General features: G+C 52.7%; 2 protein-coding genes across 3 annotated transcripts in view; one reads left to right on the top strand and one right to left on the bottom strand.

Moving 5' to 3' along the window:
* LOC122385441 (lysine-specific demethylase 6A-like) overlaps positions 1–16698 on the top strand; it is a 29275-nt gene extending 12577 nt beyond the window's left edge. The window contains exons 2-14 of one of the 2 annotated variants that reach the window (XM_043373718.1): positions 4628–4736; positions 7240–7372; positions 8687–8810; positions 9494–9565; positions 10115–10317; positions 10626–12142; positions 12466–12671; positions 12948–13220; positions 13485–13621; positions 13882–14211; positions 14516–14642; positions 14991–15158; positions 15524–16698. In XM_043373718.1, coding sequence (XP_043229653.1) covers positions 7269–7372; positions 8687–8810; positions 9494–9565; positions 10115–10317; positions 10626–12142; positions 12466–12671; positions 12948–13220; positions 13485–13621; positions 13882–14211; positions 14516–14642; positions 14991–15158; positions 15524–15547 — 3285 coding nt within the window. In that variant the 5' untranslated portion in view covers positions 4628–4736; positions 7240–7268 and the 3' untranslated portion in view covers positions 15548–16698. The remainder of the gene's footprint in view (positions 1–4627; positions 4737–7239; positions 7373–8686; positions 8811–9493; positions 9566–10114; positions 10318–10625; positions 12143–12465; positions 12672–12947; positions 13221–13484; positions 13622–13881; positions 14212–14515; positions 14643–14990; positions 15159–15523) is intronic. The other variant, XM_043373719.1, reaches the window with a different exon arrangement.
* A 375-nt stretch (positions 16699–17073) lies between these two features.
* LOC122385442 (synaptic functional regulator FMR1-like) lies at positions 17074–25918 on the bottom strand. The gene is made up of 8 exons (XM_043373720.1): positions 25616–25918; positions 22849–23058; positions 21945–22111; positions 20368–20461; positions 20091–20233; positions 19563–19848; positions 18785–19179; positions 17074–18457 (listed from the first exon to the last, which is right to left on the bottom strand). Exons 1-8 carry the CDS (start codon positions 25664–25666, stop codon positions 18352–18354), a joined length of 1452 nt encoding a protein of 483 aa, XP_043229655.1. The 5' UTR covers positions 25667–25918; the 3' UTR covers positions 17074–18351.
* Between the last annotated feature and the right edge of the window lie 290 nt (positions 25919–26208).

Raw genomic sequence — 26208 nt, forward strand, 5'->3', positions numbered from 1 at the left:
GTAACCGGTCTGCCACCTAGTTTTACCCAAGATTACTTTACTACTAGTTTTACCCAACTCCCTTCTGTCTACCTACATACCTTTGCCTTCAGCCCGTCGTCCCGTCTCCTGTCTGCTTTTTTCCAGCTACCCCATGTCCCGCTTGTTCGCCTGCCTCGCCGGTCATGGGGTACCGTTTGACCTAGCTACGACCATTTTCCCGAACGATGAACACCTTTAATGGGTCTAAGAAACCACTCGTCTCATGGCATCGAGGGGAGCCTTTGCACTCTACACTCACCTTTCACCTGCCCAGAGTTACCAGAAATGTTGTTGACATTGTTCAATTAACTTTTCCTCTCATTCCTTCTAGCTTACTGCAAATACCGTCATAATTACCATGCTCTTTCACGCTGGTTTCGTATCACGAATCGTAAAATGTATAGTCACAAGGTTACTTACTTGTAATTACATAACACGAATAAATCTACATCCGGTCAGCTGCCTCTAAATGACTGCAAATGCCGAGCACTGCAATCGCCCTATAAACACTGTGAGTGTGTCGCGGGCTCTGGACTGCGTTCTCTGCAGGGCGCCGGCTGTCGAGCCGACTGCAGGAGCGGCTGGGCCATGTCAGTGACCCTACCAACCACCCTCCCCTTCCCTATCGCCGTCCGACCGGGGAGCACCTGTCGCCAACGGCTGTTTGTCTAGGCCGGGCGATGTTGTCGGTCGGTCGGGCATAGCGCCCCACCGTGCTGAGCCGTGCTGTGCTGACGTGGATAGTTGTAGGAGTTAGTGGGGACGAGCCGTGACCGTCGCTGCCGCGCTATCAGCCACGTGCAGTGCAGGAGGTGATGGGACGGGGACTCGTCTGTCTGCAGAGGGTGTATGCTGGAGTGCACGGTACGAGGCGGACGGGGCCGGGTCGTCAGCCCCTGCAGGGGTGCCGGCAGGGACGACAGGGCCGATGTCACCGTACGGAAGGTCAGGCCAGTGGCCGGTCGCAGAGGGTCGGAGTGGTCCGGTCTGACCGGGTCGTACCAGATCGGACCGGGTCGGACCACTGATGGTCCGGATAGGAGCGAAGGTCGGCAGGGGCGGCGCGCCCTATGACAGGGCGGAGACACTAGCGGTCATCAGTCAACTGTCAGTCCGTCAGTCAGCTGTCAGTCCGTCATCTGTCAGTCCGTCAGTTGTCAGCTCTAGTCATCAGTCATCGGCGGCGCCCGTCAGCTGTCAGCTATCCGCGTCACCTTCCGGCAGACATCTGGTTTCTGACATACCTCAGAAGAATCCCTTACTCATTGACTCCCTCCGATCTTTCACCACTCGTGCTCCGACTTTGACCGCTCAAAAATATGCTGAGCGGTCAGCATTCTCAAGGGCACCCACCTTCCATATAAGATCATACGCACACTGCAGTCACCCACTCCACACAGCTCCTCTTAGTCATTAGGGTAAGGGCGGGTAAGAGTACGCGGGCGATAAGAGTACGCATCAGCTGTTTTGGTTGCTTAGCAACGCGGGCATGTCGAGTTCATGAAGTGACATGAAGCCAACATGAAGCCGCCAGTGCGTGCTTGTCACCAACGGAACGTGGGCGTTGAGCGGCGATGCTGTTGAGTTTAAGGCGATGAATATTATTTTCGAGCGCTATGATATTATTATGGTATGGTACAATTATTTTGATACTTGGCAGTTGAGATAAGGTACATTTTCGTGATTGTTGTGGGAAACTTGTGAGGTTATCTGGGGAAATACTGTGCAGTGCAATATTATGTTTCCGAAGTTTTGCATAACGTTTCGGGGTTGTTTTGTGCGCGAATTGCATGTACGGTAAGAGGACGCACTGTTCAGGAGGGTAAGAGTACGCAGAATTATACATTAAATCGAATATACAGAAATATAAAATTATTAATATATCGCTCAATGACGTTTGTTTTGTAGGTATATCATCAATGGAGCACTGTGATGCAGATGCGTACCCGAAATTCTTCCAAATACGAGTTATTCTCCCTTTTGATTGTGCGTTTTTTTAAAGAAACACACGACATGATTATTTCCTGATTTATAGACTTGAAATATTTATTTTAAGTTTTTCTTTTTGGATACTAGAATTAACTTAAATGCCTTCTGAGTTTGAAGTTAAGCATTTGGACAGTACAAGCTGCATAGGTGTGTGTTCATATGCTTGCGTACTCCACCCGCCTGGTGTGCGTACTCTTACACACCCCATATGGTAAGAGTACGCAACTGCAGCGGTTCAGAAAATGTCAGTTTTAGACCACTTCCATTTACGCTGAAGGATCGTTGCCCCATGGGTTGATGGCTAATTCAATGAACTTTAATATTCCCTATTTGCGATTTCTTTCTTTCAAGTATTAAACAAATGAGAGCAAGAAATCCACTAAGTGCGTACTCTTATACGACTTCACCCTACGCTGGAACACCGTTTTCGCTCTTACGTCGGCCTTCCATCCTATCCATTGTCTGTTGCCTCAGAGACAATCGTGATGGCTGACTGACTCAGCCCCTGAACTTCGAACAGCCAGTGGCACCTGCCCGCGTGCGTCGGGTGAACGCTCTCCGTCCAGCGGTTGTTCCTTGAAGAACCGCCGAGTGTTACGCGCCACGGTGCCACGCCCGTCCTACCGTATCTCCGCTCCGCGACGGAACGAACTTCGAAGCGTTACGAGTGATCGCTTCTGTCAGCGAACTGTGACCGTTTGCGCTGGCAATGAACTTACTATTTTGGGTGCCTCGGGCTACGGTGAAAAGTTATTTCAGTGTTACGCTCTCGGAGACCTCAGATTTCGCTTTACCAGTTCAAATGTCACTCGTGTCTTTCAAAAGCCTGCAGTGCTGAATGAATTGCGCTCACGTCGCCGAACTCCGCCGGTCGCCCTCGGTAAATCCCTCTCGAGATGAGTTGCCACTATGGAGCGAGACGTAGGGCGTGACTTCCCGTCTAAGTCTGGCCTCTGGGTGGATATTTATTTTCACAGTCTCGTGAGCGGCGACTCTGCTGTGTGCTGAGATGGGTGAAGTGATGACTCGAGTGGTCAAGGAGACCACTGTGTATGTAAAACGGTCATCACCGGTCACCAACAGTCTCCGTCAGCTGAAGTGGAGAGAGGAGCCGCCGAGCCGGTGTCCACTGAGCGACGGCCACTAGCCGCTCATAACCCTAGCCGACTGTCCGGCCGTGAACCGGCTGCGCTACAGCAACACGCCGGCGGCACGGCGCACGGCGCCGCGACACGGCACGGCCTTGGTGCAGCCGGCAGTCAGCTGAGTGCAGCCGGCCCTTTAAACGGACCTTGGCCGGTCCTGCCGCCGCCGCCGCCGCCGCGCCGCACGCCACTTCCTGATGCGGCCGGCGGCGGCGGCGGCGATAGCAACAAGCGAGTATCATGGGCCGGTCGGCTTAGCCGGTGCTGATAGCGTGCCTCGGGAATCGGGATCTGTCAGCACTGGCCAGGACGGCACGTGTGTTGGTAAACATGGCCCGGTGGGAGGGGGAAGGGGCGAGCGGTGTCTGCCTGGTGCAGCTGCGCCGTTAGGGGAGGGAGAGGGGACGGGTCGAATGGCGCTGGGGGACGGGTCGAATGGCGCTGGGGGGGGGGGGGGGGGTCGAATGGCGCTGACACACCGCTGACCTCTGACGGGCAGATGATGATGTGAGCCCACCTGGGTGCAGCCGAACCGGCCCAGCACGATGCGCTGAGCCCATAGCTGACCTAAGAGCCGGACATGCCGTGCATGCAATGTCTCGATTTGGCTCGATCGAACTGTCGGACCGGCCGTCGCGCCAGGCATTGTTGCACGCCCATTGAGTGGTGTGTTGACCGTCCTAATCGGGCCGATATGGTGCTGTCAGTCGCGGGCTGTCTGTCGTCTATTGGACGCGCTCGACACGCGGCACTGGCATTCCGGTGCTTGGTTAACGGTACTGAGCACCGGGCGCTTGGTCTGTGGGAGGACAGACTTGCAGTGGCCGCCAGCGGCTGACGATACTCGAATTCAGACATCAGCCGCCAGATGGGTACATCGTTCTACCCGTCCTGGTGACCGATAAATTCCACCATTCCGTGTTATACAGGCTGTGCCGTTTTACTACTTCGTGCTGTAGAAGCGGGACCCCAGAACGGTGCGACTCACGGAGAAATATTTGATAAACCTTCCCTACCGAGCCGAGCCGAGCAGCCGGCTGCCCATGACTGCGCCGAAGGCACACCGTTTATCTCAGTAGCGACGGAATAGTCAGGGCGACTTGTCACCGCTTCAATTTGCTCCTCCACCCCCCAGACAGAACTGTCTAGGCGCCCCATCCCTGCCTATGATAAATGCTCCTCTCGATCACCGCGAAACGCTGCTCCATTGTAATGGATATAAACTGGCACAATGATAAATGTGGTGCCTGAATGTGAACTTGATTTGATGAGAGTTACTAATCAATCTAATAGCATGACAAACATTCATGACTGAAAAACTTGCCTGTCTTTCATTAAGTCCCCAACAACGACATCCAACAACGACTCCCCGGTGACTGTGCGCTGCCACATGTCTATTTTCATCCTCTACGCCCCTCCCGTCGCCTGCGGAACCCCTCTCGGCATCTGCTGACCCGTCTGCTCCCTCGCAGGGAGCCTCGCCGCCGCCGCCGCCGGCCGCCACTCTGGGAGGGCCGTCTCTCCATGAGCTAGCGGGCCCTGCCCGGCCGGCTGCAGCAATCGGCACGTACGCCCATTCAGGTAAGAGCCGCACTCCGGCTCCGTGTGCTAGGGACGGGAGCATTCCTTGCTGGTGCAAGATGCAGTGGAGGGTTCTCGGTGAAGGGGTAGGTACCCTCTGGATCACATGTTCAGCTCAGGTCAGCCAGTTGTGGGCGTATCACGGCAGCATAGAACGTTTATGGGAAGGTATAGCTGGTTTGGATCGGTAAACCGACTGAGTCTGCCACCAGCTATCTGTGTGTTTGACCTCGCGACCTGGTGACACGACAGCCAGTCTCAACATGGACATTCTAGTGCACCATGACCTCCCTCTACTGAGCAAGCCGTGTTATTGCGACGCTAAATTGGTGTTATTTATAAACGTTTATATAGCCCGGCAGCACACTGTCGCGCGGATTGACAATCCGTTTAGACTGTGATAAATCGGGCTAAGTGATGTTTTTCAGGGTCCGTTTGGTGTCCATTTAAACGTGATCGCGAATGGCAATGTATCGGGCCGTCATTCGTAGCACGTTTTCCAGTATTACTGTATCCCTTTATTTTAGGTGCCTTTATTTTCAGTTTTAGTTTAGAACCATTAAAGTTTTTGGAACGACTTTTCGAGCGACTAGCAGCTGAAAATGGGACATAGAGCCACGGCGGACGTATGTAGGCATGAGTAGGTATTACTGCTCGCCCGACGCCCGTTCCCGGTCAGTGCCTCAACATCAGCCGTCATTGGCTCTCGAACCCGTTACCGTCGCTATCGTTATCGTAAGTGAGGATTTACGCTAAATCGCCGTACCTATCGATCCACAACGGCGGGACGATGAAGGTCGATGGCGTCATTAATTCCGTTAAAACATAGCAGGCTAATGGCTCAGATGGATCCTAGGTAAACGACAGAAAATAGAGGCCTCGTGTTGTCGCGGACGCCGGCCATTGAGCACAAAAATGAGAATATTGCTGAAAAAGAGAGGTGAGCCTGAGATGTGGGTGAACCTTAACTTCGGGCGTTTTGAGAAAGAAAAAAGAATTCTACAATGAATAGTCCATCGTGTATTTGACCAGTGATGTAAATTGTAACTGACATGGGCAGCTGATGGAACATGCAGCGACGACGGGATATCGTTTTATACGAGGTAGCTGATAGCTCTTGACTGGCATACACAATTGCGCTCTAATGCCATTTATTGAAGAGATACCACGTACTCGTATGTTCACGGGAAGTTTGCTTCACGGTCACCCGAGGCGATCGGCAGGCCGTGCAGCTTTTACCGAAAGCCACCACGATGATCCGAGGGGCCTCTGTAGGCCGCTGGCGCTGACTGGCCTCCGTTATATGCGCCTGTACCAAGTAGTCGCCACTATCAAAGCGTTCACGGAATCATCGTGAAACGCCCGGCTGGCCGGCGCTGCGGTGGCGTGCCGCCGTACCGTTGGCGGTACGGTGCCGGCTCGCCGGGCGAGCGATAGGCGAGGTTGGGCGAGCGGTGGGCGAGGTGTCTAGCTCGCCGGGAGAGCATTGGGCGAGGTGTCTGTATGCTTGCTGTGCGAACGACGGGCGCGGTGGCTGTAGGTATGCAAAATCGTTCGGGAACTCATGCTTATTTTTCAATAGATAAATCATACTTCTTACGAGTAGAGTTTTAATTATTGAGCACAAACCCTTGGTTATGCCTGTTGGGTTGGGAATTATCAATTACGTATCGAACGCGTCCTGGCTGGAAATATGACAGACAGACGTTGAGGGTTCTGTGATAGATGTTTGAGGGACACGTGACGTCCATCTGACGGACGTAAGACGGACACGTGAAAGACGTGTGACTGACGTGTGAAACAAACGTGCTTTCTCGTGTGATTGACGTGCGAGGTCTTACTTGTGATTGACGTGTTACGAACGTATGGAGATGTGTTTGTTCCGTGTGAGGTCCGTTTGACGATATACATGTGACGGACGTAAGACAGGTAGCTATGTGTTACAGGTAGCTATGCCAGACGTTTGCAAGGTCTTACTTGTGACGGACTTGTGACGTAGTGTGACAGACATATGCCGGACGTTTTATGTCTGCATTCTTCGTGGCCATGATAGAGACGTCTGACTAACATAACGCGTCAGAGCTGTATCTACCGACGGGAGACGGTCACGGTAAAATGCGCCGCGCGTGGCCGTCCGACTGTTACCAAGATTACTTTACTACTCACTGTTACAGCTTTAGTCACACCGTCCGACTGTGACAGAGTTAGTCACACTGTGACGGTGACCTGACTGTGACGGCGGTGGTCTGTGGGTGTGACCGTGACGATAAGCTGTGACGATAACCTGTGGCAATGACCTTCAATGATTTCTCCGACGATGACCTGTGACGATGACCTGTGACCATTACCTGCGTCAATGAACTATGACATAACTTGTGACAATGACCTGTGATAATGACCTTTGACAATGACCTGTGACGATGAACTCTGACAATGATACCTGACGGTTACCAACCTATTAGCCGTGGCCGGTGTTCTGACCTCCGTATTTCCTCTGTTCCAGGCCTGCCGTGGCCGGCCCCCGGCAGCACCATGGAGGCGGTGCAGACCTCACAGCGGCCCCACTGGACCCGCCTGACGGACCCCGGCGCGCCGACCGGCCCCGGCCAGCCCCCGGCGCCGCCCGGCCGCGCCAGGTATGGACAAAACGAAACTGAGGGCTGCCCAGTGTCTTGTCGAGGGCTCTATCGTCTTGCGACATCCTTGGCCCTGGCCCTACCGTCACCCTCTATACGTCATGTGACGTCATTTCCATACCACTTCCGATTCGCGGAATCCTCATTCGTTGCCAATTCCGATCCTTTTCCACACTCAGCCCAGCTGCCCGTTACGCCCGTCCCTCCCAGCGGCAGCCATACTTTCCCGACGTTCGAGCGTTGCCCTTTCTTGCCGAGTGCCCAATGTTTGTATTGTGGTGTGTGTTTCGCTCGTGCCTGTGTTCGTCTCCACGACATAGACTTATGAGCTCCGTGTCGAGCATTTGATGGATATCGTGTTGGCTGAATCCAGCAGGGCCGAACGCCGCTAGAAGAGTGATTATCTTCCTGCTATGTCAATATTTTAGTTTTGCACTTAATTCAACAGCACGCCCTGCCCAATTGCAACCGCACTCTCTGCCATGGCTTGTAAATAGGTATTTGTTTACCCGCCCGTATGTTGTACGCGCGCTCCTCGTTGTAGACGGGTGAGCCGGTGGGGGTTAGTATTATTGGCGTGTGTACCACCAGTATAACGCCTTTTGGGGCGACTAACGGAGCGAGCGAGAGGGTGGGCCTTGCACGTGCGAAATAGCGAGGGGGTACCTCCAACTGACTTGTGCACGGCACCCTACTAACCGGTCTCTAGCGATTTGCCAAATTTGGACACAATCGGCCCAGCCGTTCTCGAGATCTGGAAGCGGCACCCTGCACGTGCGCACGTGCAAAATGGGCCCCAACTGACTTGTGCACGGCACCATACTGACCGGTCCCTAACTGTGTACCAAATTTGAGCGCAATCGGTCCAGCCGTTCTCGAGATCTGGAAACGACCCCTGCACGTGCGCACGTGCAGCAGCACCCCAACTCTGGCACATGGATATGCAGTGCCTAGTGGGTGCCTACCTACATGCCAACTTTCAGCGCAATCGGCCAAGTAGTTACCGAGATATTGCAACAATTACAAAACTGACACCTCTTCGTTTTGCACGTGGCACGTGCCTAAGGGGTCACCCAAATGCTTTGGGAATAGTCCAATACTTGGTAGAAGGAATGAAGCTACCCTACAAAAATTACCGCATGTAAATCGGTCAAGTGGTTGCTGAGATATAAGCCTCGCAAAAGCGTCCGCACGGCCGGCCGGCCGGCCGGCCGGCCGCTCATACTCAGAAATTTCCGTTAATCTAAAGAAAGACTACGCTCGCTTCGCTCGCTCCGTAAACACTCCGTGCCAACCATCACTGGTTCGTTGCAGCGCGAACAGTCCGTTCCTGCCAAAGGGAGCGTGGTATGACGCAAGGCTGCGCGGCGCCGGCCTGGTCGAGCATCATCCGAAACTGCAGCCACCGCCGGAGCAGCCCAGCAAACTACCCACCCAGGTAAACGACCCGCGAGGCCGGACGAACAAAAACAACCGACACTGGCCGGCCGAGCCGAGCACTCCACGGGGCGGCCGCCGCCCCCGTCCGATCCCCGGCCGGCCAGCCGCCGCGCTCAGGGCCCGATCGGCAGGGCAGATGACTTTGGCGTCACCTTGTCTGCATGTGATGCAACTGATTTCGATTGTGGGATAGGTAGGTCTGTTCGGGGACGGGTCATCTTTTTCCGGTGATGTATTTGAGACATTTCTGTTTCGTCATCCGGTGAGGTCTTTGAACGTGGTCAGCGTGCCGTAACCGTTCTGCCGGCGGCCAGTTCTTTCAACTGGCGGTCTCAGCCCGTAATAGGCTACCGGTTACCGCTATGTGGTTCCAGTCTCCCTTTTGTAGCAGAGAAAACATCCGGACGTTTCTGTCTTCGCCTCGGTGAACGCCAGCCGACTGTGTTTGTGGACGTGGTTGTTAACATATTTAGGTTACGAACGCATTGGGTCTGCAGGCCCATATCTGAGGCGAGATTAGATCACACGATTTAACGGAAGGGAGATACGCCACATCAGGGGGATCACAGAGCACCACGGACAATGACCGGCTATGGGGGCTCGTTAGCCGAGAGGGCTGAGCCGGACTGGTGGACTCTGCCGACCCCTGACCGTCCGTCGGTCTGTCTGTCCCTGTTGCAGCTGGGTAGAGAGGGCGCTGTAATCGGCGGCAACGACCTCCATACAAGCGGCAGTGCTCCCAAGCGGCTCAAGGTAAGGCGGAGTCAGGATTGTTTGTTTTGTTGGGTTAGGCCCTTTCGGTCGACAAGACCATTGCAGAGCCGGTAGGATGATAGGAATTAGGGGGAGACATTGGTCTGGACAGGCATCCTAGTGAGTCGCCGGGGCTGAGCCCGTCCGAAGACAGGCCACCCAGCCCCAAAGCACTCACTGCACCCGGCTACGGGGTGCGCTCCCTCAGGAGCAGCGGTGCCGCTCCAAGGGAACAGCCCGCATGAGATAAAGTTGCCTGTCCAGCCCGGAAGGGGGTGGCGGTGTGGAGGAGAAGGATTTCAGTATCCTGAGGATAGAAGCACGGATAGGTGAAGTCAGGATAAAGCAACTGATTAACAGCTGACATTGTCGTGGACTTTCTGTATTAGCCTTCTTTTATATTGTAAACTAAAGATCGAGGCACTTTGTAATGATCGTTTTACCTCCCATCCTGTGATGTAAACGTTGGAGCTCGAGTACTTTCCGTAGTTTCCGTGTTTCTACCTGGGTAATTATGACTGCTGATGAGCCCCCTGTGTGATTTCACAGACGGAGCCGGTGGACCCGGCGGCCAGTCGAGCCCAGCCTCCGCCTCCCCCACCTCAGCAGCAGCAGCAGCAGCAGCAGTCTGACGCGCCGCCCTTCTACCTGCGGCCCGAACAGCTGCAGCTGCTCAGCTACCTGCAGGCGCACCAGCGGCAGCTGGGGCCGCAGCAGCTGCAGCAGCTCAACCAGCTGCAGCAGCAGTACAGGTCAGTGCCACCAAACCAGAGCAAAGGGCGTTGGATCTTTGGTAAACCCAACCGGTCAACCGATATTGGTAGCGCTTTGGCGCTCATTCATGCGAGGGAAATCTATAGATTAGAAACAGTAACCGCAAGAAAACTAGTGTTTTATTCAAAACTAAATTGAGTCATGGGTTGGTAGCGTTATGATAGACTTCTTTGCTTTTGAAGCATTCCTAATGCGTCATTGAGATCCAATAACTGTGTTGTTGGAAATATAACCGAATACGGTGAACGGTTTGAAACGGTGTTCATATCCGGTAAATGTTTTGCAGGTTGATGCAGCAGCACCAGCAGCAGGTGAAAATTCAGCAGCAGCAACAGCAGCAGCGGCTTCAGAGGCAACAACAGCAGCTTCTGCAGAAACAACAGCAACAACATCAACAGCATCAACAGCATCAGCAGCAGCAACATCAACAGCAGCAGCAACAACAACAGCATCAACAACAGCAGCAACAGCAGCATCAACAACAGCAGCAGCAGCAGCTGGAGAAACAGCAGCACCAGCAGCAGCAACAGCACCTGCAACAATTACAGCACCACCAGCAGCAACACCAGCACCAACACCAACAACAGCAGCAACACCAGCAACAACAGCAACAACAGCAGCAACAGCAAAAGCAACAGCAACAACACCAACAAGAATTACAACAGGAAAGGTTACAGAGGAAAATCGACCAGCAACGCGAGCAACAACAGCAGCTGCAGCAACAACAGCAACAACTGCAGCATCTCCAACAGCTGCGACAACAGTACCAGAAACAGTTGGAGGAACAGCAAGAGTTGGAGCGGCAACAACAGCAGCAGCAGCAACAACAGCGGCAACAGCATGCACAACAACAGGAGCGGGAAAGGTTGCTGAGGATAGAACAACATCAGGAACAGCAGCGCCAGCAACAACAGCGAGAGCAACAGCAGCTACAACAACAGCAACAGAAACAACAACAACAGCAACAACAGCAGCACCAGCAGCAGCACCAGCAGCAGCAGTCAGGCGGTAGTCCATGGCCCCGCGCAAACTCCCAGCCCCTGCAGGAGCGTCTGCAGCCCCGACTGCCGGCTCCGGAGCCGCCGCGGCCCGTACTTCCCCCAGTGTCCTCCGCTGCGTCCCGCTCTCCACCGGCGCCATCAGAGGCGGCCCGGCACCGCTGGTCGTTGCGGGGGGACCGGCCGCCGGCGCCGCGGCCTCCTCCGGCCACCTCCGGCGCAGCAGAGGCACTGGCGGAAGATCTACTGAGGCAGATCGGCGAGCAGTCCGCACCACCTGTCGTCGCAGCAAGGCAACCAAGCCCCGGCCGGCCGGATGCGATGGCGCGTGACGATCGGATGGGACCGCCGCCGGCGCCGCTGTCCACACCGTCGGCGACACCGGCGTCCACTCCGTCATCGGACTCGTCCTCAGCTCCGCCGTGCAGCCCGGCGGCGGCTCCTAGTCCGAGCTCGGAGAGCTCTCGGGGAGTCAGTAGCAGCAGTGACACCGCCGGCAGTGACGCCGCCGTCTCACCAGGCGAGGAGCCGGAGTTTAGTGTGCGGCTCACGGCGGCTGAGGTGGCCGCGCGGTGTCGGGGTCGGGGACAGCTCGGAGTGCCCAGCCTGAGTATGGCTGCACCGCGCGCGTCAGACCCGAGCAGCGGGGCGCCCCGAGCCGTGCTGCGCCGTGACCAGCTGCCGCAGCAGACCCCCTCTGTGCTGGTGGAGAGCCGCCGACAGGCGCACAGTCCGCAGCTTCAGGAGTTTTGTCTGAAGAACCCGGTGGCGGTGGTCAGAGGTATCGCCGGCGCCCTGGGACTCGGTGAGTGACGAGCGGGAGAGATTAGGTGTGCTAAAGGGGTTCTGGTGATTAGCATGGGAACGACTGCTGGTGAAAGTGTTAATATTTCGGGCCCATTCTTCTTGTAGCGTATGCTGTAAGGGCTTGTCCAGAGAAAGTGCTGCTTTCCAAGCTGTTATCGCAGTCGTTTCGATTCCAGACCTGATTAGTGCGTATAATCAGCTTGACAGTTAGAGTAGGGATTGGAGACTGGAGCCTTTGCAATGTGCAACAAACAACTTTGTTGCTAATTTCGGTCACGCTCACCGGTGTGTTATAACTCTCCGTGGTCCGTGATCCCACAGATCTCGGCCTGTTCTCGACCAAAACTCTGGTGGAGGCTCACCCGGAACACACGGTGGAGGTTCGGAACCAGGTCTCCCAGTCCTCCGACGAGAATTGGGACCCCACCTTCAGCCGCAAGGTCTGGGGGTGTATGTCGTCACGCAGCCACAGCACGGTGGCAAAGTACGCCCAGTACCAGGCGCAGACGTTCTCCGATAGTCTCAAGGTGAGGGACGACAGTGACCCATTTTTGGACTCGTTGGGGGTGCCGAGCGGCTGGCACAACGCTGGTGTTCGTGAAGTTATACTGGGAACGAAGGGGCGATCTTGATGAAAATATAGCATTTTTTTTTTGCAAATTGATGCTATGTAAATATATGTAGGGTTTTGGTGTGCTTGCACAGCAGCAGTGTTCTAGGAGTGTATTAACATTTCGCGAGATGTTGTGCTCGTGTCCCCCCCCCCCTCGATATCCCTGACCTCTGATCTCCGTTCCCAACAGGAGGACCACGAGTCCAAGCCAACGACGCCGCGTGACTCGGACTCCGATTCTCGCGACTCGTTCTCCAAGTACCAGCGACTCGGCCAGAAGCGCGGCCACAAGACCATCAAGTTCGGCACCAACGTCGACCTCAGCGACGAGCGCAAGTGGCGCCCGCAGCTGCGAGAGCTGACCAAGCTGCCGGCCTTCTGTCGCGTGGTCTCGGCCAGTAACATGCTGAGTCATGTCGGACACCCTATCCTCGGCATGAACACGGTTCAGCTGTACATGAAGGTGACCGACTGCGGGAGTTCGGGCGGCTCGTAATCTTGATTTGGAGAAAGGCATCGTATGACATATGATATTGTTATATTAGCGTAGTCTTAGGGACACCGTTAGCATAGCTTGGCTACATGGTTGGGATGAATATGGGTGAATGTGGTCTTCCTCTAACATTTGTTTTTCGCGTTTGTCACTAGAGGTCGATGATGAATGTGCATCACTATCTGACGTGGTGGTCGTATCCATGTTAATGATGTGCGATGGCTCTTCCTCTAGGTGCCGGGAAGTCGCACGCCGGGTCACCAGGAGAACAACAACTTCTGCTCGATCAACATCAACATCGGACCGGGCGACTGTGAATGGTTCGGCGTGCCGGACGCCTACTGGAGCGTCATCAACTCGCTCTGCGAAAAGTAAGTGCACCACCGGTTGGAACCAAGGAGAGGCGGATTTCATGGGAGAAGAGAACGGATGTTCGTATCATGTTCGATATTCGTGGTTTAGACTCATCTGTGACGCAGCCTTTAGAGCGCCAACTTGGACTGCAGTTTAATCAGATGGTCTCTCAAAATATCTCGTTTAATTGCTCGGTCTACCATGCTGACTTCATAACGTGCTGTGTCCCGATATCCAATGATCTTGTCTGATCGTACCGTTTTCGTTTCGCCCTCAGGAACGGCATCTCGTACCTGCACGGCTCGTGGTGGCCAGACATGGAGGAGCTACTCGACCACGGCGTTCCCGTGTACCGGTTCATGCAGCGGCCCGGCGACCTGGTCTGGGTCAACACGGGCTGCGTGCACTGGGTGCAGGCGGCCGGCTGGTGCAACAACATCGCGTGGAACGTCGGACCGCTCACCGCCCGACAGCACCGACTCGCCATCGAGAGATACGAGTGGAACAAGATCCAGAAGTTCAAGTCGATCGTACCCATGCAGCGGTTGAGCTGGAACCTGGCGAGGAACATCAAGGTGTCCGACCCGGAGCTCTACAAGAGCGTCAGGTACGGAGACTGAGGGACGAGAGGAAGGTGGGCGCTGGGAGGTGACCTTAGAATACAGACGAGTGATGCTATATTGGGGGAGTACATCCGATAGATTATTCCGATTATCCATTGCAACAAGAACCTCGGTGTGGCGATTTGGATAGAATATTCTGACATGCATTTCCTCGCTGAACCGTCTTCAAGACATGTAATGCGCCTAACAAGGCGATAATGTATGCACGAACGTAGCGAGAACTTCCCCAACAATGTTTTGATAAATTTGACCTAACCTGACCTGACCCACCCCGCCTCTCCCCGCCAGGACGGTGCTCCTCCAGGGCCTTCGCCAGGCGTTCTTGGTGACAGAGCTCGCCCAGCACTGCGGCGTGGCAATCCGCTTCCACGGCCGTGGCAAGAACGAGAGCTCCCACTACTGCGGCACCTGTGACGTAAGTTGAGATGGGGCGGCACCTGGGGTTGGGTTGGGGCGACGTGAGGCGTGAATTTGGGGTGGGACGGTCCGTGGGTAGAACGTTTCCAGTTTCGATATTGCTTTCCTTATGTTGCTCATGTTGTCCGAACGAGTCACTTCTGTGTCCTGAAAAACAGCAGATGAATCACACCGATGAGATATCTGTCTCCTCACTGGCTTCGTTGACCATAGTTAGCATAGTTAACCAACCATAGAGCACTGATCATAGGTCAGCAATCTATTCGTCTGTTAACCTCGCCGCTGTACCAGAATTACCCCCGCTGTTTCTCGCGCCGTCTGACCTCCATCCCTTCTCCCTCGCCAGGTGGAGGTGTTCCACATGCTCTTGGTGAAGGAGAACGAGAAGCGACACGTCGTATACTGCCTCGAGTGCGCGCGCCGCCACTCTCCCCAGTTGGCTGGATACATCTGCCTCGAGGAGCACACACTGGAGGAACTGCAGGAAGTGTACGACAACTTCGTCCTTCATCCGGTTAGTGAGGGGCTGGGTGCGCTGCGGGGAACGCATGGTGCGCTAGAATGCGACTGAGTGTGTTGCGAGAAAAGGCGTCATTGTCTGCTGTTTGCTCATGGAAAACGTAATTAGCTGTTGCTGGTCAAGTAAAGCTTATATCGTTAAAATGGTTTGATAATTTGCAATTTGTTTGCTGGTTTAAGATCATTTTCCCACACATTAGGCAGAGGTGTTATTACATTATCATGTAATAGGTTTCCCATCCTGCCCCGAGACAGACTGCATTGCTGGCAGAGGTCATCGCTTTATTTCGTTATTTCTCCTGACAACTGATGCCCTTCTACCGTTTATCGTTGGTCACCACCTTTCGTTTTCCGTTTCAGTCACCGCTGGCGCCACCATCGTGATGTTCCGGTCGGGAGAGGGCCTCCGCCTGGTCCCCGTGCCGTCAGCCGGCCACCGTTCGACCTCTACTCTGCTACCTCCATACGTACACATAGCGTCCGGCGACGGTGTCCAGTCCGCAGCCGCCAGCGGCCAACACTGCTCCCCAATCACTCACAACTGCTCCACGAGATTCCACAGAACGCATCGGCCCTGACTGGGTACCTCTGCAGTTATGTAGGTGTTCGTACCGCCGCGTCAAAAGCTGCTACTGGTGTCTGCTGCCCGTGGTGGCTCGAATATGAACGCCCTCCTCCCTCCGCCCCCCAGTTCCGTTGGTCTCCAAAGGGGCGGCCATGCCGTCCCACAGTAATCCGTCACTGCCATCCGTGTCAATAGCGTCCGGCCGTGCGCCGCGTGTTCTCATCTGATCTCGGCCCGCGCCACCGGCCGGCCGTGCCCGCAGGAACTCAGTCCGGGGCTGCTCAATGCTGACAGGACAGGACCGACCCGGCCGCCGTCCTACTGTGTTTATACCCGCTGGCATAACCGTTCCGTGGCTCCGTGAATGAGACTATTTATTTGTTCCTCGCCGTGTGTTCTAGCAGATCATAGGTTATTATATAGTAGTAATAAGACATATTTCGGAGGAGGGCAGGAGCGTGTAGGCGGTAATAGTGAACTTGTTTGAGTGTTCCTATGATGTGTAGTGGGTGAGTTGTTTTGTTTTTCATACAGCAGTTTTATCGGATACAATGTCAGTTTGTGAGTGTGGCTATCACGCTACTCGATGTCCGGACTTGATGGTTGAATCGCAATGTGCTGTCTAACGACAATCTGTGTCTGTCGTGATTCTGTGTGGCGCCGGGCGTAACACTGTGTCTCTGCGCCTCACCTGTCTTGGTCTCACATCACAGGCGATAGTGAGTGGTCTCGGCGAGTGTGGGTATTTGTACTTTTTACCGGGCCTCTGGCCGTGCGTGTGTGCGTGTAACTAAGTGTGTCCGTACTGGCCTGTGGTGATGTCTGAAGTGGCGCGCGCCGGTGGGATGAGCCCGCCGCAGCGGATGCCGGCCGGGCTGCCGCCGGGGAGAGGAGACCCATCTACCTCGCCTCACTGCCTGGCCTCGACGGCTCACTGTCTGCGGTGTGACCAATACACGGCACGTCGGTACTCGGATGAGTGTGGGGACGTGAGGTAGGAAAGGAATGAAAGGGAGGCCTGGAACGCCCGGAAGCATTCTGGGATTCAAGTACCAGGGACAGCAAAAAGAAACAACGCGGTGCGCGAAGCTTTAATAACGGCCAAGTATCGCGACCCAGAAAACGTTTAATCGTGTGATTGTACTTCGACTCGACCCTCGCAGTGGTGTCTAACCAAACAAGTTTTGTTTGCTGGTATGCCGTTCCTTCTTCAGCGGATCACCATGCGCCGGAGCTTTCGTCTTTGCACTTCCACCCATATATTACCACTAACCCGACGCCAACAAATAACTTACGCTCTTGTACCCCGTCCCAAAACTCCAAGCTCCATTCAAGAACACGCCGAAACAATATACAATTTTTATTAGAAAATCGAAGGACACTGAGGCGAACTGAACAGAATCACAATGGTCGCCGCTGGCTGACATGATCCGGTCTTGGTCTCTGTCCGGGAGCGGGGCCGTCGCGGCCGCCGCGGACTCTCCTCCTCTCTCTCTTCACTCTCGGTCAGTCGGTCCGGCTCTCTCTCTCCGACGCGACTGACTGCGGTCCGATCAGGTCAGGTCAAGTCAGGTCGGGGCGAGTGGTGGCCGGTGGCGGCCCTCTCACGGCCGAAACTCGCCACCCATCAGCTGTCCGGAACGGGTGGAACGCAGGCCATCAGTGCGCAGAAACGCAACAAACCGCTAGCAACATGCAGGAAACGCTAATCAAACAACAGAGAAAACGAATCGCAATTATTGGTATGTGCAAGGTACGCGTCTGTACCGTGTTTCGTGTCAGTGTTTGTGTAGGATATTGATTGATGTCAATGTATCTCTGTGTGGTTTACTGTGGCGTCGATATTCGCTTGGGAGCGATACTATCTACAAAAGGGCTCAAATGGGGTCATTCTCGATCAAATAGAAAAAAGGGACTTTTCACCACATGAGCTAAGACTTCTAGTGAGATTCTGAGAGATCTAGGGTATAAGACAAAAACATTCGCCAAAATATCCCCAGCGATCGGCAGCATCTCTCCGCTCCCGGGACCAGGGTAGGACGTCACATCGGCATTCAACTGCCGGGCCTACCGAACGAGATTGCAGTCAAAACGGGCCGATCGGCTGGGGTGAGAAAACTGGCGTTTGGGGGTAGAATATCAGAAGCGACAGCCACGCTCGAGAATTACCTGCATATTCTTTCAACAGGTGTGTAATGTTGTCAGCAGATTCCCAAATACTGCCTGTGTATGTCTGTGTAACTTTGTGTATCTGTCTGTATGTCTGTATTTGTGTGTGTGTCTGTGTGTCGGTTCACCGTCAGCCCGGCTGACCCGCGCCGAGTGGCTAAGTACGCGGGCAGGGAGGCTGGCGGCGCGCAACGCGCGAACAGAACGCGCTCACTCTAACTCTCTTTCGCTCTAACTCTCTCTCGCACTCTCTACGTTTCTCTCCCTCATCATCTGACGTCAGTGGTGGTGGGCGTGGTGGGCTCTCGGTCCGGTGTCGGCGGCGGTCGCAGCAGTCGGGTCCGGGTGGCGTCCTGATCGGGGTAGGTCGGGCGCCGGGTCCGCTGGTCGACCCGGCTCGGGGGCAGACGGAGGCGCGCACGTGGAGGTCGGAGGTGGCAGCCGAACGGGCCGGCTACTTGCGGCCGCCACGCGGCTCGCCACGACCGCGCCGGTCGCCGCGGCCCGACGGCCGGCCGCCGCCGTCGCCGTTCCGCTCGCCCTCGGCGTGCCCGTTGTATCTGTGGGGATAGAAGGGTGGGTCAGACGGGAACAGACCAGCTGACAAAACAGAGGCAAGTGGTAAGTACCATTAGAGGCTGAGGACCTGACAGGGTAAGAAAAGCAATGTTACCAGAGGATGATGCCGAGCGAGGCAGAGACTGCCTGGGTCAACTAGGGGACGCCAGCGGTAGCGTACGTTTATTATCACAGCAAACTATCATTCCCTGCCCACTGTCCCCTCCGAATGTCTGACTTAAGACTGCCAATGCATCTCACTAAACACGGATAACGATCACAAGTTACAACCCTTCCACCCTCTGAGGGTAAACCCGTGTCCCGCTCACCTGGGCTCCCTGTTGTCCCTGTAGTCCTTTCCGTCGCGTCCGTCTCGGTTGTCGTACCCTCCCCGGCCGCGGCCGCGCCCCCTGCCGCGATAGGGCGGCCCGCCGCGGCCCCGGCCGCCGCCGCCGTCCTCCCCGCTGTAGTTTCGCTCTCCGCGGCCACGGGGCGGATACTGCGGTCCGCCGGCCGGGCCAGAGATGGTACGCAGCTGCTGGTCAATGTCCAGCTTCTCCTGGCGCAGCAGTTCGACCTCGTGCAGGTGGGCCAGGTGGTACTCGAGCAGCACCCGCGCCATCTCGATCGACTCCATGGTGCCGACAAATACGAACGGTACCAGACCCTCCTCGCGGGGCGTGGTCGGATTCGGCTCGTTCTCGCCCTCAATCTTGATCCGCACCTAAACGGAATGGTGGAGAAGGAAGCGCATCAGTCAAATGGAAAGCATAATTTGGCCGGAGTATAGCCCAGCCAGCATCAGTATTAGCTTAGCGGACGCCGCCTAGACCGTCGGTTCAAGATACAAACCGATAACGCCTACTATATAAAGGTATTTTAAACGAGTTTGCAGCGAGGAAACAATACAATTCAGCCACTTCAAATGTCACATTGTTCGACGAAAACTAGTTTGCACAATCTACAAGGTGAAGGGAGGCCGCCAGTGCCACTATTACGTTCTTAAATAACAAATGAGCAGTGTTTCCATCAAACACTACACCGCTTCCCCAGTCTTTTTACAAACCACAGCCCCAAAACAGAGCCGGCTGGGGCCGGCGGACTCACCACGCCACTCTTGTCGACGATCTCCTGGACAATGCGGCCGTTTTTGCCGATCACCTTTCCGACCAGCAGGCGCGGCACCTGGATCGACACCTCGCTGTACTCGAGGATGCTGCGCGCCTTTTTCACGGCCTCCTCGGACTCGCCGTAGATGCGGAACACGCACGTCTTCTCCTCGAGCTCGATGTTGGTAATGCCCTCCAGACGGCGCGCCTGCTGGATGTTGGCGCCGTGCGCGCCGATCGCCAGTCCCATAAGGTCCTCCACTACGGAGAACTCCTCAGTGTACCTGACGAGGGCGGAGATCATCCGGGTCACAAATCCTCCAGAACACTGAGATCAGTCCTGACACTCACTCGGGTCAAATAAATCTGTTCTCCCGCTATGGAGAGCTCATTTAGTTATGGCAGTCACTTATCTGCCCAGTGCCCATGCCCCTCCCCATCCAAATCACACCGGCTCTCAATATCAATAGTCTTCCTACTTTAAGATACGTAATCTACCTTCTACGGCCCCGTTCCATCGACTCACACGTTGCGGGACTGGGCCTTCGTGGTCTCCAGGTGTCTGGACGCCTCCTGAGTGCGCGACAGAAGCAGCGCCTTCTGCTTCAGACCGCGGAAGTGCATCTCAGACAGAATGCTGGCGCGGTTCTTCACTGCTGGCGTCCGGCCCTGCGACGAAACGGGAAGAGGGCATTGTCAGTTTGGCTGACTGGACAGCAAGGTTTCACTGTGATATGAAAATGCATACAAAGAAGTGGCTTGCGCTGAAATCTTATTGTCAGCAGAGTTCCCCTGGTACTTACCATGAGGAACAGGCTGTTCTTTTCTGGTATGAATTTGCATATCGCTGCACCACAGGCTTTCTGGAACTCCTTGTGTGCATTCTGCAGGTGTGCACTGGAAAAGATAAAACGGAGAGTGTCAGTTTTCCAAGCGTTTCTTCATGGTCATTAACACACGCTATCAAAAAAGCCAAAACAGATAATCATTCAGGCTAAATCATGCCTCCATATCTCAGGCTAAATCTTAATACTAAATCATAAATCTCATTTTTATGTAGAATATCCAAGACAGTTAGGATATATGATAACAATAACAGGTCAAATGTATATTTAAACACACAAAGCTTTCGGTATGAAAATACCTTGATCACTGTGTTAACAGAAATTATTATTATTATTATTATTGTTTATTCAGCATCGTCATGCGACAAAAAGATACATACCCTCCCACCCCACCCCACCCACCCACACACACAGTTAATCAGCACTCAGGAGGTTAGTAGTCTTAACAGGCGCCGCGAGGCCTGACAGTTGCTTGCCAAAACCATCTTCAAACTGTCTATAAGACCGCTTTCTTGGAGTGGTGCCCGGACTATGTCGTGATCGACGTACCCAGCAGCGATGTGCATGATAGCGCCGAAATTCCCACCACACAGATTATATACGTGGCCAATAAACGACCCATCCAACTGCTCGGGGTACGTAGCAAGTCTGGCCAGTCCAGTGACGTAGGCTTGGCGAAGACGGTGGTCAGCGCGGAAAGCATTACGGAATGCGCGGAGGGCATCACCTCGCAGCACCTCACCGATGCGAGGCACCCCAGCAGCAATCAAAAGAGCCGTATGGTGCGCAGAACGCGGCAGACCCAGCGCTGCCTTGATCAGCGAAGCCTGTCGCGAGTCTAGACGCTCAATGTCGGCGGAGCTGAGGGGAGCCGTCTCACAGCCGAAGATCAGTGCCGGCAGCACTACTGTCTTCCAGAGGAAGATTTTGTCAGCAGCAGTCAGGCGGTTGGTGAAATTGCCCAGGGGTGTGAGGCCATAGAATGATGCACAAGCACGCCTGATGCGCTGAGCCACGTGGCTGTCTGTGCTGAGGTTGTCATCAAGCACCGTACCGAGGTGCTCGGTCGTCTGCCGGATCTGCAGCTGCTGTCCTGACAGTGTCCACCTCGGTGTGCTCGTGAATAGTTCCTGTCCAAATATAATACAATGGCTCTTGGTTTTTCCCGGTTCAGGGTGAACGAAGTCGAGGCGCCAAGTAGCCGCGAATTCTCCCACCAGGAGAATTCAAATGCGGACAGAAATTTCTGTACTCATTTCTGTTAACACAGTGATCAAGGTATTTTCATACCGAAAGCTTTGTGTGTTTAAATATACATTTGACGTGTTATTGTTATCATTTATCCATAAATCTCATTCTTGAATCAATCAGGCACGCCGTAGAGTAAGAGTAGGTGCAGCTTCCGACAGTCTACCTGCATTCGTCACTCAACGAGATCCGACGGTCTGTCTGTACTCACTACTACATAGATGAGACCTGACTGTCTGCTTGTACCCACAACTCGATGAGATCTGACGTTCTGTTTTTATACTCACTACTCGATGAGATCGTCGGGCACGGGGATGTAGCACGAGTAGAAGGTGCTGTTGGTGATGGGCGGCGCCGTGTTCTTGGGCCGGATCTCGTCCTGACCGATGATGTCCGTGCGCCGCGTGTCGCCAAGACCGGTGAACTCGACCACGCAGCGGTCGCCCTTCACGATCTGAGGGGACACGCATGGTTAATAGCCACTCAATGCACGATCCTCGGTGGCACGAGCACCCTACGCCAGTGCAAACATACACAGCTCATCCGTAACGATCGATGAGGGTCTACTGGGACCAATACAACTCTTGGTACAAGACAGGGCTACGGAATCGGAATCGGAGTCGGCGGGAGTCGACAGTTCTGACCGAAATCGGAGTCGATTTCGGATACCAAAGCCCGAGTCGGAATCACCGGAAATCCATCAACTCCCCAGACCTGGCAGGGCGGCGGAGTCGGAGTAAGAGTTAGAGTCGGTCGGAGTCGATAGTGCTGCCCGGAGTCGAAGTTGATTTTCGGAAGCTGGACTCAGGAGTCGGAGTCACCGAAAATATATCGACTACGCAGCCCTGATACAAGATTACACAAGATATACGTCCTTTTACGACAATGCCCGGAAAACATTAATAGACAAGATAAAACATTCAAACACTTCCAGCAAACTTCCCTCTTTCATCACATGCATTAGTCACCCATAAGAAACTATATTTTCCGTTATAATCAACGAAATATATAATGATGAGCACCTATTTGTCTAGCAGTCACCTAGTTGTCTAGCAGGATTCACACCTGGACCTGACTTTTATCCAAGATCTTTGAGTAAGTAATCTCTAACACTAAGACAGGAACGCCGCAAACCTCCGACCCCACATCGATCCGCACAACGGCGCCAGTCCGACCCATACCAGCACCCACCTTGACGATGGCCGGCAGCCATCCGAACGGCGCGTCATCCTTGAGTCGCGAGTAGACCTCGACCTCGTCGCCCTCTGCGACGGGCGGCGGGTCTGCGGGCGAGGGTGGCGGCAGCCGCGCCGCCGACAGCGGCACCTCCACCTCGCCCAGCTGGCCGTCGTCGAACTTCACCCGGACCGTGTCACCTCGGCCGGCATCGATCACAGATGCCTGCCGGCCGGCCACCGACGGGTCAGCTCCTCCGGCCACAGCGGCCCACACCGGACCCGCGGAGTAGACGTCCACTACTCCAGAGTTAGGACACAGCAAAGGACACAACCCTTACATGTTGGCACAGATAAAAGGCTACCCAAGGTACTCATCCTTGTAGAAAGGGATACAGAAGCTGGAACAGGACATACTAGCACCTGCTTATCTCAAATCAGGCAACAAATCATTGTAAGCCATGCTCGCAAGTCGCAGCACGACAAAACATCTAAAAGGTAGCTCAACACCTTCAGACATGGTCAATAGTGCCTGTATAATGAAAGCACAACTAGTCAAATATATGTGCTCAAATTCTTATCATCACATAACTTCCATCACTTGGAAGAATAATGCTAATTAATGCTTTTAAAGAATAGGTTTATGTTTGAATGATCCAATAGGACCAGCTTGATGTCATCAAATTCACATCTTCTTGAAAGATCACACACTTTATGTGTGAAGTATACAATTGGATATTACCTCTGTGTATTACATCTATTGAATGTAGGACCCTAATTGACACAGCTCTTCACCATATTTTACCTACTAATAAAATTTATCAAATTTGCATTAGCTGATACATTTAAAGGCTCATGGCTTTACTGTTCTTGATTTGACTAGTTTAAATTTAGATATGATCAATGATAAATGTTACAAATGAAATAAATAAAAGGAAAAATAATGGAAAATGGGTACATTTTCTGGCCCAGGGTTATATTAAAATTAAAAAAAATTGATGCGAGCTAAGTCTTCCCACCTTCATTTAATATTTTATCTGCAACAGCAGCTACCTACTGTTCTTTTTACTTTCATTTATTTCATTTGTAACATCTATCACTGATCACATATGAATTTAAACTAGCTAATCCAGAACAGTAAAACTGTGAGCCCTTGAACATACCAGTTATCATTAAGTTCAAAAGTTTCATTGGAAGGTAAAATTTTTGGAGAGCTGTGTCAATTAGTTACCTACATTCTAAAGACAAGATACACAGAGGTACTATTCAACTAAAGGCCTCAAACATGAAGGATGTGATCTTCAAAGAAGAGGTGAAATTTAAAGACGTCCATGATTCTCCTGTCAAAGTGGTTGGTCAGCTGATGTGTTTTGGGGATAATAAATTTGAATGACCGGCACTCCAGTAAAGTAAAATAATAAAAATGAAGAGAGCTTTGGTGAGGAGTCAGCAATGTTTGTTAACAACATATAGATGCACTCATTAAATACTTAAAATGCAAATATCATTATGTTTGCAAGTTGCAACCATTCACTTAAAGGAAATAGTTCACATTTTAACATGGGTTTTGAACTGGAATAGCAGTTCCGTAGCTTGGGCTGAGACGAGCATAAATCAGGAGCTTTTACAGCCCAACGATCACCTTAGGCAAAGATATTCTATTTCTCGTCCCGAAAAATGTGTCTTGCGTTGAGGATGTGTGCCTTGCACATATTCGCATCCAGTATGAAACGAGCATGGGTCCCAAAAATTCTTCAGAAACTAGAGAAATTATCTACGAGAACTCTAGAGAAATTCGCTCCAGTGAGGCGCTCCAGTAACAAAAGCACGAGCAGATCGCCCAAATGCCGGTGGCCGCGATAATTTCTCTAGTTTCTGAAGAATTTCCGGACCCATGCTCTTTTCATACTGGATCGCGTGTGCCTTACAGAAACTGAAAAGTTCTTCCTATATCAAAAATATAGAAAATAATCTTTTGTTGTAAAAAGGTTTTATTTTCTTTGCTGATCATTTTGAACATAAAAAATCACAAATCCATTGCAAAAAAAATAATTTCGTGAAAGTGAACTATTTCCTTTAATCCCTGGAGAGCTATTGAAAGGGATATGACCTAAATCTTCAGTCAGGTGCCTCATTTGGCAAGAGGTGTTAGGTAGGTGTTAAGTTGGGTAGGTTATTTTAAGTCAGGTTGTTTAATTGTTTTTTATATCCATGAAGTTCCTGTCCTATGTGCCAATTTAACAATCAACCAGGCAAAGTTATGGCATCTATTGCATCAGGATCAAATGCCACACTCCTGCATGCACATCCATTGATGGGTAGGTACCCATCAACCGTCATTAATTTCATAATAGTATCTTCATATTAATTTAGGCCAGGGAAAATCAAATAATTTCTTAAAAATGCATGCAATAAGAAAATATAGACCTCAACAATGTTCCATTACTACCAAAGGATTTATCATTAAACCAAGACAAAACTTTTTAACTCAAGTGCAGCCTTATGAATCAACCAGCTACCTTCATACCTTAATTATTTGCATTCATCATCATGTCGCAAAATATGTTACAGAATATTGAAGTAAGAATACCATTATATTCACCAATAATCAAAATATTTGCCTAAAATACCGGCTTATCTTCAACGACCGTGACGATGCGCCACATACGCCTCGTTTTGGACAAAGTGATTTTATGCGTCTTGTGACACGAGACTCAATACATATTTGCCAAATAAATAAAAGGGGCGAAAAGGCAATCAAAATTATCAAAAATTCAACTTACCTTGTAATATCCTCCATCATCTCTCCGCACCTCCACGGCAAGCGCCTCCATCTTGTTGGGAGTCCGCTCTCGTCTGCGATTTTCAATGCGCAAGAATTTTTGTTGTCGAATCGCGACTCCTGGTTTTATGACGTCATAAACATAAATCGCAGCCCAGACCAACCTGGCTTAGTAATTCCGCCGTAAAAATAGGCTGGGCAATGTAGACGTCGAGTCCTAATGCATTGATATGGCACCTTGCACAGATCATTCCGAAGATAGCTGTGTCCGCCGCCAGAAGTTTCGCAAACTTGTGCAGGCACCTATGACGTAATATAACACCAGGTCTTTGACCTCTGCTCCAGTTTCCTCTCCGTAGCCTCCTATAGATGCAGCGGATGCAGCAATTGCTCCGTAGAGCTAAATAACGTGACTAACGCATAGTTGAAAGCAGAGTAACCCAAGGGTGGGCAGGGTAACACATAGGAAGATCAGTAATGGCACAAGTACATAGATGTGCCACAATAATGACACAAGAACCGGCAATGTGCCTTGTCCATCGAGCTGACCCGATATTTGCTTGTAGCAGCATACAACAGTCACTTCCACATAAC

Source organism: Amphibalanus amphitrite, unplaced genomic scaffold (genome assembly GCF_019059575.1).
Source record: "Amphibalanus amphitrite isolate SeventyFive unplaced genomic scaffold, NRLGWU_Aamphi_draft 000219F_arrow, whole genome shotgun sequence".
Lineage (NCBI taxonomy): Eukaryota > Metazoa > Arthropoda > Thecostraca > Balanomorpha > Balanidae > Amphibalanus > Amphibalanus amphitrite.

Excerpts from the sequence above, each read along its gene's own strand:
- LOC122385442 (XM_043373720.1), bottom strand. The coding sequence starts at position 25,666 with ATGGAGGCGCTTGCCGTGGAGGTGCGGAGAGATGATGGAGGATATTAC. Across the intron at positions 22,112-22,848 it reads GGCTGCCGGCCATCGTCAAG|ATCGTGAAGGGCGACCGCTG; the intron begins GTGGGTGCTGGT and ends GTGTCCCCTCAG. Across the intron at positions 18,458-18,784 it reads AGGGACAACAGGGAGCCCAG|ATACAACGGGCACGCCGAGG; the intron begins GTGAGCGGGACA and ends CTATCCCCACAG.